Source organism: Pteropus vampyrus, unplaced genomic scaffold, assembly GCF_000151845.1.
Source record: "Pteropus vampyrus isolate Shadow unplaced genomic scaffold, Pvam_2.0 Scaffold504, whole genome shotgun sequence".
NCBI classification, from domain to species: domain Eukaryota; kingdom Metazoa; phylum Chordata; class Mammalia; order Chiroptera; family Pteropodidae; genus Pteropus; species Pteropus vampyrus.
This window is the reverse complement of record NW_011889285.1, coordinates 424,860-437,098: the sequence shown is the minus strand read 5'-3', so window position 1 is coordinate 437,098 and position 12,239 is coordinate 424,860. Positions and strand designations below refer to the sequence as shown.

Genomic DNA, 12,239 nt, shown 5'->3' with positions numbered 1-12,239 from the left:
ATTTTTACAGTCTTCCTTGTAGTTAGATGTAGCCACATGGCTGTTCTCAGCAACAGAAAAGTGAGCAGAAATTATGAATCCTACATATGAACTAAAGGCTTACAAAGCAAACTGTCTCCCCAGTTTTCTTTACCCTTCTGCTGTCCTGATGCTGACAATGATGTCTTAGGGGATGGTAGAGCCACAGAAAGAAAGCTTGATGCTTGAATCCACTCATCCACTAGCTACACTCATGTTAGAGTTTTACATGAACAATACCTTTCTTTAGGATTTGATCCACTGTATGTTTTTGGATTTATTTTTCATAGCAGTTTAGCCTACTGCATCATAACAAAAATGTTATGGCCAGTAGGCCTCTGCCCAAACCCTCCAGGAGAAAGACAGGGCTGTAAACTCATTCTATGATCCTAATAATCCTCCTCAAATCTCACCTAGAGAATTCCAGAAAGCACTTTGATTTCCCTATTATCTAAGGCCATTCACTGGATATCTCCATAGGGAGATAACAGCTGGGCTAACTCCTTTAGCCTGGAACCTATTACGTGGGAAAATAAGTAGTAAAGGAGCACTTACACAGATTCTCTCATCCCCCAACTTCCACCAGCTTTATGGGTACTAGTTTGCCTGCTCTGTCTTCTTTCATATTTCTTCCAGTTGAAGTTCAGATCAGTATGAGGAATGTGGATTTAGCTTCTGGTCTCTCAAAAATCTGACCTCCCAAATGAAACTCTACCTCAGAGCAAACCAGTATGGGCTTTTACTGTAACCTGCGCATTTCACCACAGGTACTAGAGTTGAGCCCTGAAGTGGAACTAGTGTTTCCTCAAACCATGAAGGAACTTCAAATGTCCAACAGACTGAGGGATAAAGACAGGGACCAGACTAGGTAGAGTCATATTCTCTGGCCATGACCTCTTCCTGTGATCTTCCAAACTGTGTATTTCTAAATAGTCTTAGATCCTCTTTTTTCTGTCATTATCTTCTACAAAAATGCCTTAGAGAGGTAGGGGGTCTGTGTGGAGATGAGCATATCTGCATTATACTAGGGCCTCTGAGGGATAGAAATTGCATTACAGCAAGAGCAGTTTAATAGACATGTAACGTGAGCCACATTATGTAATTAAAAATTTTCTAGTATCTACATCAAAAACAGTAAAACAGGCGAAGTCATATATAAATATATAATAGATTTAAAGCTGGTGTGCATTTTACACTTATAGCACATCTCAATTCAGACTAGTCACATCTGAAATGCTCAGCAGCCACTAGTGCCTTCTTAGCTACTGTATTGGACAGGCAGCTCTCGTCAATTCCTTGATATTTGTCGACACCCTCATATCTACTTCATAATTTCTTTCACGGTTAGCTCAAAAAGCATATAGCACCTCTCTACCAAAGTCCCAGATGCTCACTTATCAGCTTTTCACGTTGGAGCATAAAGAAAAGGGAATGTGGAGAAACTGAAAGAAATCATTCTCTTCTTTAAAAAAATCTATATTGGATTGGTCATTTTCCTCTTCTCCGCTTTTTTTATTTCAACGCATTTGGAAGATTTTTTTGTTTCAACTTCTCAATTGCTACTCTTAAATTAAGGTTGTTGTGAAAACTGAAGTTAGAATCTTTCTTTAATTTGAATTTAAAGTCACCAAAATTAACATAATAATGGGTTTTAGCAATCAACTTCATATACTTACACAAAAATACAGCAATTTCTTTGCTCATTTATTGCATTTTATAAAACCTAACAATGATGTTACAAGAATGTGAAATTATAGGTCAATTTCTTTGATAAACAGAGATAAGAACAAAATCTAAATCATGTACTAGCAAACACAAATCCAGTATTGTATATAAAGAATTAGTGGCTTATTTCAGGAATTTGTGTTAGATTTAAAAATGGAAACAAATCAACATACACCAATAACAGAAAAAAATGACACAATTATCTCAGTAATTACAGACAATATCTGTTAAAATTCAAGTTTCCTTTTTGTAAAAAACTTATAGCAAATTAAGAGAAGAACACTTCTTAAATTTGAACCCATGCATTGACCAAAAAAAAAAAAAATCTCCAACAAATGCTTAAAGCTACCCCTACCCATTGTGAGATCTGTAATTACTTAATCAAGGTTGTTCACTGTCAATACTGGGTATGTTCTAACACTGAGTAAATGTTCGAAGGAAAAGGAGTGAGAATGCAAACAGGTCAGAAACGTGGTACAGACGAGCCTCAAAAGGTACAGCTCATATCGGGGTGGGGACAGCAGAATGTTCAGGAGCTTGGACGACGCAGGGTCATTGGGACCACACAGTTGCAAGGATTAAAATATGGACAAAGAGTGGTAGGAAAGTAATACTTAGTGAAGGTGTAGATGGGAAAGCCATGGTTTGTGACATTAAAAAAGGAGACAGTGCCGGCCTCGTAGTCTAAGAAAACCCCAACACGGCGAGGGGGCACCGTCATTGAGAGGAGCAGGGAACTGGAAGAGTCCTCATAGGCTCTATATTCATGCTTATGATGTAACCCAATCACCCAGTATCCACTTTGAGGTTGATATCTGGAGTAAACGTTCCGATTGTTTGCAAACTGGCTGAAAGAGAACGGCGATCCCACCGCGTTACTGCACACCCCCAAGATCCAGTCAGTCTTCTTGGTCACCTCTATCTCCCAGTAATGTTTTCCTGAGGAGAAGAGCTGAGAGCCCAGGATGCCACAGTCGTAATGCTCTTCCAGATGAGACCCAGACAGCTTGGTGCCTACAAATCTCACCTGTCTCCGGTTTTTAGACAGGACAAGATTTAAATTAGCCGTGTGTGGATTCAGAGTCACGTCCACTGTGGGAAAAAGTACAACATTGGCAGATAAGGATGGGTGTGTGGGTCTTACGACACTGAGAAGAAAGGCAGGAAGTGGGTGGGAGGAACTGGAGCTGTGTGGTGGGGGATGGGAAGAAGTATCACCACCTCAATACTCGAGAGTGTGTGGGGGTATGTTTGTGGGGAGCATGTGAAAGAGGATCAGAACATGTTGGCTCAAAGGGGCCATGGTTTCTACTTACCCCAGTAACTTTGGACATCCGTCAGCTCTGGAATGATGAAAAGAGACAATCATGTTGTACAGAACCAACAGTCTCAGGTCTGATGTCTCTCCCCTTGACCTGACTAAGGGGTGTGGCAGGGAATTCTGAGCTGGCCCTTTCATTCTCCCTTAAATACGAACTGCTTCTTCTTCACACATTATGTCCCTAGACCCTCTCTTCACCCTCTATTCCCAAATACTAACCATACCCTCTGTTTTATTCATTTCTTGCTACTACACTAATCCTGTAGCCAAATTCTGTCCCCTCGGTCTCCTCACCTCTGAATACTCGCAGCATCTTTTTCAGATCTGGGGCTCGAAACACACTTTTCAGCTTGGTGGGGAGAGCTTCTGGCTTCCTCAGGGTCCAGAACTCACTCCTGGAATAAACACACATTATACATCTCCTACACTGCTGACCTTGGGTCCCTCCAGCACTACTGTCCATCTCCCAGGCCCACTGGTGAATTTCAACTTCGACACTGTTCTCTAAACAAAATTAGCATCATTCTTCAAAGAGTCCTGACTCTGGAGCCAGAAAACCTGAACTAGAAACTAGTTTCTCATCATCTTTGTAAACTTTGATAAGATTTAACTCTTGAAGCTCCATTTTTGTTTGTTTTTTGTTGTTTTTGTAAAACACAATTCCCCCCCCCCCCCCGACATCCTAGGGATTGTATAAAATTAAATAAAATAATGGCTGGGAAATTCTCTGCTACCTCAAACAAACAAACAACAACAACAACAAAACCCTCAAATATTTAAAATGTCAGTGCCATCTAGAGGGTCTACCATGAGGGGCTGGAGAAGTCTGTGCTGACAGGCAGAACACCAAGAACTTGCTGCTGGGGCATTAAGAGCATCAAGTGAAGGGCTCCTTTCTGAAGAGTCTTTGCCTTTAGACCTTAGAGTCTCCTCCCGGAGGCCTAAAGAGAAAAGCCTTCAGGATAGCATCTTAGGATTCAGTGTTGGGAACTTTATGCTGGTTGGATAAAAGAGACGTCCTCACTGCCAAAGTGAGAGTGCAGACTTCATAAGGGACAACAGGCTCCATATTTCACGTGTCTGGGAGGAGCTCTAAGGTACCTGGTGTGTGGGCAACGTTAAACGTCACCTTCACGAGTGAGGTTCTAGCGTATGTGATAGAGAAGAGAACCTGTTTTGTTTGATCCAGGGCCCAAACCACGCTTCTCAAGACCTCAGGTCTATGTTTTTATTGGAATTGAGAAAAATGAAAGTGTGAAGAGAACTACGTAGCAAGGCATACTGTTCAAAAGCCAAGGTAGAAAAGGAAATTTAAGGCAGATGTCCCAAGAGCTGATTTGTGGACCTTGGGAAGCAATGCAAATGAAAAATTTCCCTCTGACAAAATACACAGGCAAAGAAAAGCCTTATGTATTTTGAGGTAGCTAAAAATTACTGGAATCAGGGCTGGAAGCAGGTACAGAAGAAAAGGAGTTCTATCACGGGATTCTAGGGGGGAGTCAATGATACTGTGACTCTTAAGAATAAAGGATACTGCTGTCCCCAGTTTGTGACCTCCCATCACCCCAAATTCTCCTATCATAGAAACCAGGCCATTCCTTTTATTTGTGGAAACCCCAAAAGTCTCATGATGAGCAATTCATGACACCACAGTCTTGAATCTTCCATGACCTTTTATTCTTTTTCCCTTTCCCACTGACCATAACTCTATGGGTGCAGGAATCTTTTGCCAATCCAAAGGAACCACCTCGTGTTTTCCTGCACATACCTTTCCATGACATCACTCACATCCTAGGGAGGAAAGAGACATGTTAAGTCAAGGAAAAATAGTCCCTGCTCTCTAATACAGCCTTATTCATGTACTTCACCCCATCCCTACCACCCTGTGATATGATGAGAATAAAGATGGCACCAACGTGGAGGCCACGAAGTAGAGATAAGAACTCAGAGCAGACAGTTCCTAAGATCCCATGTAGGGATGTTTGGAAATGATTCAATCTATTCATTAGAACCTTTATTTTTACAACTGTCTGTGTGTATAATGCTATATATGTGCGTCATCTATTATTTGTCAGGCATTGTGCCTGGACCTAGAGAATCTCACATGATTAAGTCATGATTTCTGTTCTTAAAATGCTTACATTCTGTTTGCTAAGGATACAGGGCCCTTAAATGTGGTTGTTTCTCAAACCTTCAAACTTCACCTCATCTAACCCTTTATACCCTCTTTGTTGACTTCATCTGTTTTTCTTGTTTTCAACACACACACACACACACACACATACACACACACACACACACACACACACACACACACATTTACAATTCCTAAATTTGTACTTCTGGTCAGATATCCCTTATATACCCCAGCAAATGAGCCATGGACACCACAAACTCAAGATATTTAAAAGAAAACTTACTTTTCCTGCAATCATGAGGTTTACTGTTATTTTCTATCTTCCTCAATGATACCAGCATCCAGTGTCACCAGAATAAGACAAAGTATTGCCCCAAACACCATGTTATATTCACCCTGACATCACATCTTAGACCAAGCCCATCAGTTTCACGTACTTAACTTTTTAGCCACCTGCTCTTCGCCATCATCCATCACTACCTCTGTCATATGAGTAGATTGCCTTATGCTCTATTTGGTCTCAATTTCTGCTTTTATACCTCAATGACTGAAGAAAAAGCCCATGGTTTGGTCTATGTCACATAGGAATAACTATTTTCCCTGAATTGAAGAAGGCAAACAGAAAATAAGGAAACAACTTGCAGGTTCCAGACTATCACAAGGTACATCTTGCCTCAACTTCATAGTCACACTATTCACTCCAAGTAAAAAACAGCTCCTCGGATTTCAACCTCAGTTCAAGCTCCATCATCAAATATCTAGATTTGACAGCTTGCACTCTCCTGACCTACACAAACACACACACGCACACACACCAGAGCCCAGTCTCCTTTGTGTCTTAAAAGACCAGTTCAAACTTCTATTACAACATGTTAAATGACTTTGTCCTAGAGAAAGAGTGAAAGCAAAGAAAGGCTGGTGATTACATAAAGCAGGGGTTCCCAACTCCTGGGCAGCAGACTGGTACCAGTCAGTGGCCTGTTAGGAACCGGGTCATACAGCAAAAGGTAAAACGATGGGCAAGTGAGTGAAGCTTCATCTGTATTAGCAGCCGCTCCCCAACGCTAGCATCACCACCTCAGCTCCACCTCAGATCATCAGGCATTAGATTCTCATAGGAGCACCGGTCCCTGGGGACCACTGATAAAGAATCTTTAGGTATCTGAGCTTAGTATGTGTTTGTCTGTGACTAAGCTAGGTGAAAGTACCTGACAAATCCCAGCACATCAGAAGCAATAGGTGCCTAATGGGCAGTGATTCTCAAGAGGTAGAGGCTGGGACATGTTCCCCTCAATGGACATTTGTCACAGCTGGGGGTGGGTGCTACTGGCACCTAGTGGCAGAGGCCAGGGATGCTGCTAAACATCTTACAATGTACAGGGCAGCTCCCCAAAGCAAAGAATTTTCTAGCCTAAAATGTCAGTAACATCAAGATTGATTAATGTCGCTATAGAACATCACTGGATACAGCAGATCTTCTCCACAGTTTCAAATGACTGTTCGGACCATCCTTTATATGTAATAAATAAAAATGAGACATCCCCTTGGCATTTGTATTTTTAATTACCTATGCTTTATTCACGACTTCTGCACGGTTTAATAGAGAAGAGGCAGTACAGAGTCAAAGAAATTTTGTTCTTGACCCCACAGGGTATCAGTTCCATGGCAGAAGGGTAGGAAAGTTAGTTTCTCTTTTCCTTGACTCCCAAATCGGGGGCTCCTTTGTGAGTCTTACCTGCATCAGTTCCATTATGGACCCCTGACACCGACGCTCTAGTTCTGAGATGAGCTCTCTCAGTGCCTGGCTCTGGTGGACCAGCCTGTCCTCAGCCTCTTCTATAATACTCAGCCCTCTCCTCTCCTCCTCCTCCAGCTTTTTCAGTTGCTGCTGCTCTTCTTTGTCCAGGATACTTCTTAACTGATTAAACTCTGTCTGGATCCTGTGTCTCTCAGGTTCCATCTGATTCTTCCAGGATATAGAAGAGAAAAGAGGCTGCTAGTCTCTTGAACTGAGAGTATCCTCTCTAAGGGGTAGGGAATCAGGCTCAGCACTGCTTTCCTGGCCAGGTCTCACTGGGAGAGGAGGAATAAAGGGGAAGTCCTGCAGAACCTGTTCTTCCATCTATTATCCCTTCCATTCTTCCCAGAACATTAGCCCTAGGCAGCCTTATCTTGTCCTCCTTAGAATTCTGGATGAGGTTTGATTTCAAGCAGCCTCCCTCCTCATCCAGTTTTGAGTACTGAGGTAGGAATGACTGGCCTGTTCCTTAACTGTCTTTCAAGTTTCAGAGCTTGAAATGTAGAACAAAGTCCAGAATCAGGAATTAGGAGCTGCGAATGGCCATGGTTCCTTTTCTATGTGATTGTTTTAAAAAATCTGGATTCTCTTTTGATACGTTCATTTTCTAACTCCCCCTTCTCTCTCTCTTCCCACTGCACCAAGAACAATCCCCTTGTCTGGAAGGGCTGTAGTGAAGGACTAGGCAAAGGGAAGCTCTTCTGGCCTAACTGGGAGCAGACAGGGCCGGGTCTCCTTGCCCTTGGCTCCCATGCCCTGCCCTGATTCTTGTCCCAGGACACTTTTAGGAAGAATCTCTCTTACCTTCCAGGATGTTTTCTTCTCCATGATAACAGCTTTCAGTTTCTCGGCTTCCTGCTGCTCTTGCCTCAGCCTCTTCAGAGACTCCTGGAACTTCTCCTGAAAGAAATACACGAGTCAAGCAGAGTCCAGTGTTTAATTGTCTCAGTGCCTAAACATGGAATGAATGGGGTAGAGATTATGCTGACCTCAGAAACAGCATGTCCTGCCCTGAAATGAAAAACCACGAAAGCCAAAGTACCTTTTATACACAGGGGATGAAAACCAATGGGAATAGGCCGATTCTCTTTCTTCGAAGGGAAAGAACCTGATCATGAAGTACTTTAAGTCTTTTACTCTCATTGCCAACATATAGGCCCTACTCAATCCATCAAGTCCTCTATTTGGCCCTAGCAGCATCCTCTACTCAAAAGGCCATGCAGAGCTGATATCGAGCTGCAAGGAAGAGGTTAAATCTCTACTCTTGGCCAAGGGAGCACGTTCTAGGTCCACTCCTGCAGCTAAATGGGAGAACTACAAAGAAAATAGATTAGAGTATAAAGTCAAAATCTTCTGCCAAGAACCCCATTCCTTCCAATCTCCTTCTTTGCAGGCTCCCACCTGGTACTCCTGGGCAACCTCCTCCATGAGGAACGTGTGGTGACCACGGTGCTCCTGAGACCGCTCACAAAGCCAGCAAATCAGCTTCCCATCCTCTTTACAGAAGAGCTGGAGTTTCTCTCTATGGTATGCACAAAGCATCACCTTCAGCTGCTTCCCTGAGCCCCAAACCACCTCCCTGAGCTTCTCTGCTATGTTGGCCAGGTGCCGATTAGGCCGCAGGTTCCTGAGCTGGTAGCTGGTCTGGCACACAGGGCAGCTGCTTTCCCCTTCTGGGCCGATCGCCGATTCCTTGCTGTTCTCTGTGATGCAGGCCTGGCAGAAGCTGTGGCCACAATCTATGCTCAAGGGTTCTGTCAGGAGCTCCAGGCAGATGGGGCAGGTCACCTCATCCTGTATGTGCACCAGTAATGTTGAAGTCATTGCAGCCATTCTCTTCGCTTGTGCCTGCCCAGGCCTGGATTGTAAGGTGCCTCCTGCTTAGAGAATCCTGAGTAGATGGGTAAACAAAAAAGAATCAGTAAGAAAATGGAGGAGAAAAAAAGGGTGCTGACGATCCTGAATAAAGAAGTCAGACACCTGGGGTAACAAGGGCTTCTCGTTCTAACTTTAAACACATGCTTTATCCCAGCTCATATTAGACATCAATTTGCACCCTCATTAGAGCAAAAATTATGATTTCATTCTACTGGATGAAGGAACAAACTGAGGCCCTGGAGAGGAGTGACCTTGTGTGAGCCACCATTTGTTTGACCTTTTCTCAGCCCACCAAAACTCCCTCTCAATGTTAAAAGTACCAAAATATGTTGCTGCCCTAGAATTTTTGCACTTGCTTTTACTGCTGCAAGGAAGATCCTTCACCCAGATATCTGCACGACTCTGACTTCATTCAGCATATAAGAGTCTGTTCTACCTAAGGCTCGTTCTCCCATACAATCACTCTCTGTATACTTACTGGCTAGATTTTGCTTCTTATTACCACTTAATACCTTTAATTGTCTGAATCCTCCCACCAGAATATAAGCTCCACAGGATCAGAGACTTCATTTTTGTTCATTGCTGTATCCTCAGACCTAGCACAGTGCCGGCCCAACAGGGCTGCAACTTACGTTGACTAAAAACCTAGAACCTCATCTCTCCACTGATGATTAGACCTTTCTCATGAGCTTTTCCACCTGCCTTTGCCACTCTCAAGCACTGCTCTCCAGGATCTAATCTCCAAGATTAGATATCATTCATTGTAAAGACACTTTTACTTTCTAAAAGCACTGTTGCAGACAGAGCCCTTTCACTTCTCATGGTCATGGAAAACCCCAAAGAAATAATAATGACCACAATAACGTGAGGTAATATTTTTACGACTAATACTTTTATAGCTGGATGTGATTTAGGAACATATTCCTGCTTTCTTTATTCCGCACAGGAAAACTCTGAATAAATAAGACCATTTTTGGCCTTTGGATAAAGAAATAGAGAAATTAAGTGACTTTATAACATCTCATATCTTGTAAATTGTAGAGCTGGCATAACCTAACATATCCACAGTCCTGGTTCAAAGGTCTGTCCTTAGCCTCTGAACTTTAACCAGACAGACAGCCAGATGGCAAAGGTGGTAAAAGTCGGGCACAGACTCGATGTTTTAGGAGTGCGGAAATGGGAAAGTCCCTATTTGAGGAAGAAATTTCAAAAGGACCTGTCATCGACTTTGACGGGAGCCTTAGCGGGCCCACGTGTGGAGAAGAAAGGGTATGAGTGAGAGGTCGAGACCATGTATGTTCTAGTGACAGAATGAATAGTCCACAGAAAAAAGAACTGAAGATGAGGTATGCAGGTGGGGTGACCGGGACAAAGACATCTTATAGCATTTGGGGAAAGTATTTTGGAACTGCTAATGGGAGAAAAGTGTAAAAACAGGGGGAAGGGAGGAATAAAGTATCAACGCGTCCTACATATGAATGAACCTAGGAAACCTCATGCTGTAGGTTCCTGCCCTGCTTCATCTTTTTCTCTGCAGTATGGGGCAGAAGAGAAAGCACTAGCCCTGGAGTCACACAGACCCAGGTCTGAATCCCGAATTCTTTTCTCTAGCTTTGGAACACTGGGTTAATTCCTGATCCAAAATGTGGTTTAATCTCGTGTATATTGTTGAAATCAATTCCTCCCATAGAGCATATTTGTGATAATACTCTGAGCCAACGAGTAGGATAGTCTCAATCAAAAACTAGTTATCACTACACTTACACTGTCACAACTCTGATCTTTTAGTTCTCTTACCTCTCACCATGAGGAAAAAGCTTCTTTAATATTTTTACTGGGAATAGGAATAGAGCAAAGTTGATATAACTATTTGTTATAAGAATAAATAATTTACTTTCTCACTCCTTTCCATATCTGCTTATTTATTTTGCACCTAGGAGAAAAATCCACTATCTCAATTTATAACAAGATTTTGGACCTAAGGGAAAAATCCACTATTTCAATTTATAACAAGATATAATAAGGTGACATTTAAGCACAATGTGGTTTCTGTGTGCCTAGCACAAGGGTCAGTTAAAAAAGCTCGATGCTTCTCTAAGTAGGCAACTAGAGATGCTAGAACTTACTCTATTTCTTTTCTGTGCTAAATTAAGATAGATGTCCTCATTGAGAATATCTTTTTCATCATTCTTGGAAGTCTTCACTTGTTAAGTTATATTACCATTGTTTTAAACCACACTGAGGATTTTTTTTATCCTCCCCCTCTCCCTCCTCTCCTTCCTTCCATTAGTTTTACTGTTCCAGCATCAAATCACTTTAATTGAAAGCTGTTCTCTCTGCTTGCCTAGCTGAAGTCTCGTTTGGGCCACCGAAGAAAAGCTAGCTCACAAATGAACTGCGTAGTTGAAGGCACACTAGCCCTGGTCCCAATTGTGACCCTCTTGTACAGGATATGCTACAGAGCAGCTGAAAGCAGGTGTAATTCTAATTTTTTTTTGTCTGGTTTCCAAGCAAAGGCAGATGTACACTTATGACAACATGGTCAGTGTGGGTATAATTTGAGAATACAAGGTTCTGTGATTTGCACTAATTTTCCTGATGGATAAAAAACATCGAATTGCCTGTCAGTAACAATAGGCCCTTATAGAGAAAGGGCATGAGAAAGTGTCCCAGTCAGAAAAAACATTCTGTGAGACATAGCATGCATAACTGAGTAGGGTGAGTACAAAGCTCTACTGGGGCAGTAGTGAGCTGAAAAATGGGACCTCCATGCTGCCACCTAGTGTTCACTGGTGCTCTTAAAGGTCCTGGCCTTGTTCAGCTTTGCCCAGTTTGATAACAGCAATGCTAACAGTAGGTATTTATTCAAAGCCTGTTATGTTCTGGGCAATAATCTAATTATTATACATATAACAGCTCAATAATTTTTGATAAAAACACTGAGTGTCCCTGCAACCCCATTTCACAGTTGTATAAACTGAGGGCCAGAGAGGTTAGGAAGCTAGTCCAAGTGGTAGCTCCAGGATTTAAATGCAAACACTCAGGCTACAGTGCCAAAGTTCTTACCACTTCTCTCTATTTCTCTCCTTCATAAAGGGTACACAGTAAAATTTTAAGACATTCATGAAACCCAAGCAACTAAGCGATATTACAGAAGTATTTACTATCATCTAAGAAACTGATGTTTAACCAAATTAATCACACCTATGGGAACTGGGCACTTAGTTGGTTTACCATTTCCTTACATACCTACATAACCTCACTTAGAACATTAGACTGTGAGGGTCTATCACCTTTGTTAAATTAAGATTATGAGGGCAGAGATCCAATCTCTCTTGATCTTGCCTGTGATCCAGAGGCTA

At 42.3% G+C, this 12,239-nt stretch overlaps 1 protein-coding gene across 3 annotated transcripts; it reads right to left on the bottom strand.

Moving 5' to 3' along the window:
- Positions 1–2,236: 2,236 nt before the first annotated feature.
- On the bottom strand, positions 2,237–8,892 carry TRIM6 (tripartite motif containing 6). Of its 3 annotated transcripts, XM_011383133.1 has the most exons (8): positions 8,572–8,890; positions 8,401–8,493; positions 7,804–7,899; positions 6,937–7,167; positions 4,833–4,855; positions 3,359–3,459; positions 3,060–3,086; positions 2,237–2,835 (listed from the first exon to the last, which is right to left on the bottom strand). In XM_011383133.1, exons 1-8 carry the CDS (start codon positions 8,830–8,832, stop codon positions 2,273–2,275), a joined length of 1,395 nt encoding a protein of 464 aa, XP_011381435.1. In that variant the 5' UTR covers positions 8,833–8,890; the 3' UTR covers positions 2,237–2,272. The 3 variants fall into 3 exon arrangements, with proteins under 3 accessions (XP_011381435.1, XP_011381433.1, XP_011381434.2); XM_011383131.1 differs by having other exon boundaries at positions 8,401–8,892; XM_011383132.2 differs by having other exon boundaries at positions 2,273–2,835; positions 6,937–7,161; positions 8,401–8,823.
- Between the last annotated feature and the right edge of the window lie 3,347 nt (positions 8,893–12,239).

Excerpts from the sequence above, each read along its gene's own strand:
- TRIM6 (XM_011383131.1), bottom strand. The coding sequence starts at position 8,832 with ATGGCTGCAATGACTTCAACATTACTGGTGCACATACAGGATGAGGTG. Across the intron at positions 3,460-4,832 it reads GTGAGTGATGTCATGGAAAG|GAGTGAGTTCTGGACCCTGA; the intron begins GTATGTGCAGGA and ends TGTTTATTCCAG. Across the intron at positions 2,836-3,059 it reads GGATGTCCAAAGTTACTGGG|TGGACGTGACTCTGAATCCA; the intron begins GTAAGTAGAAAC and ends TTTTTCCCACAG.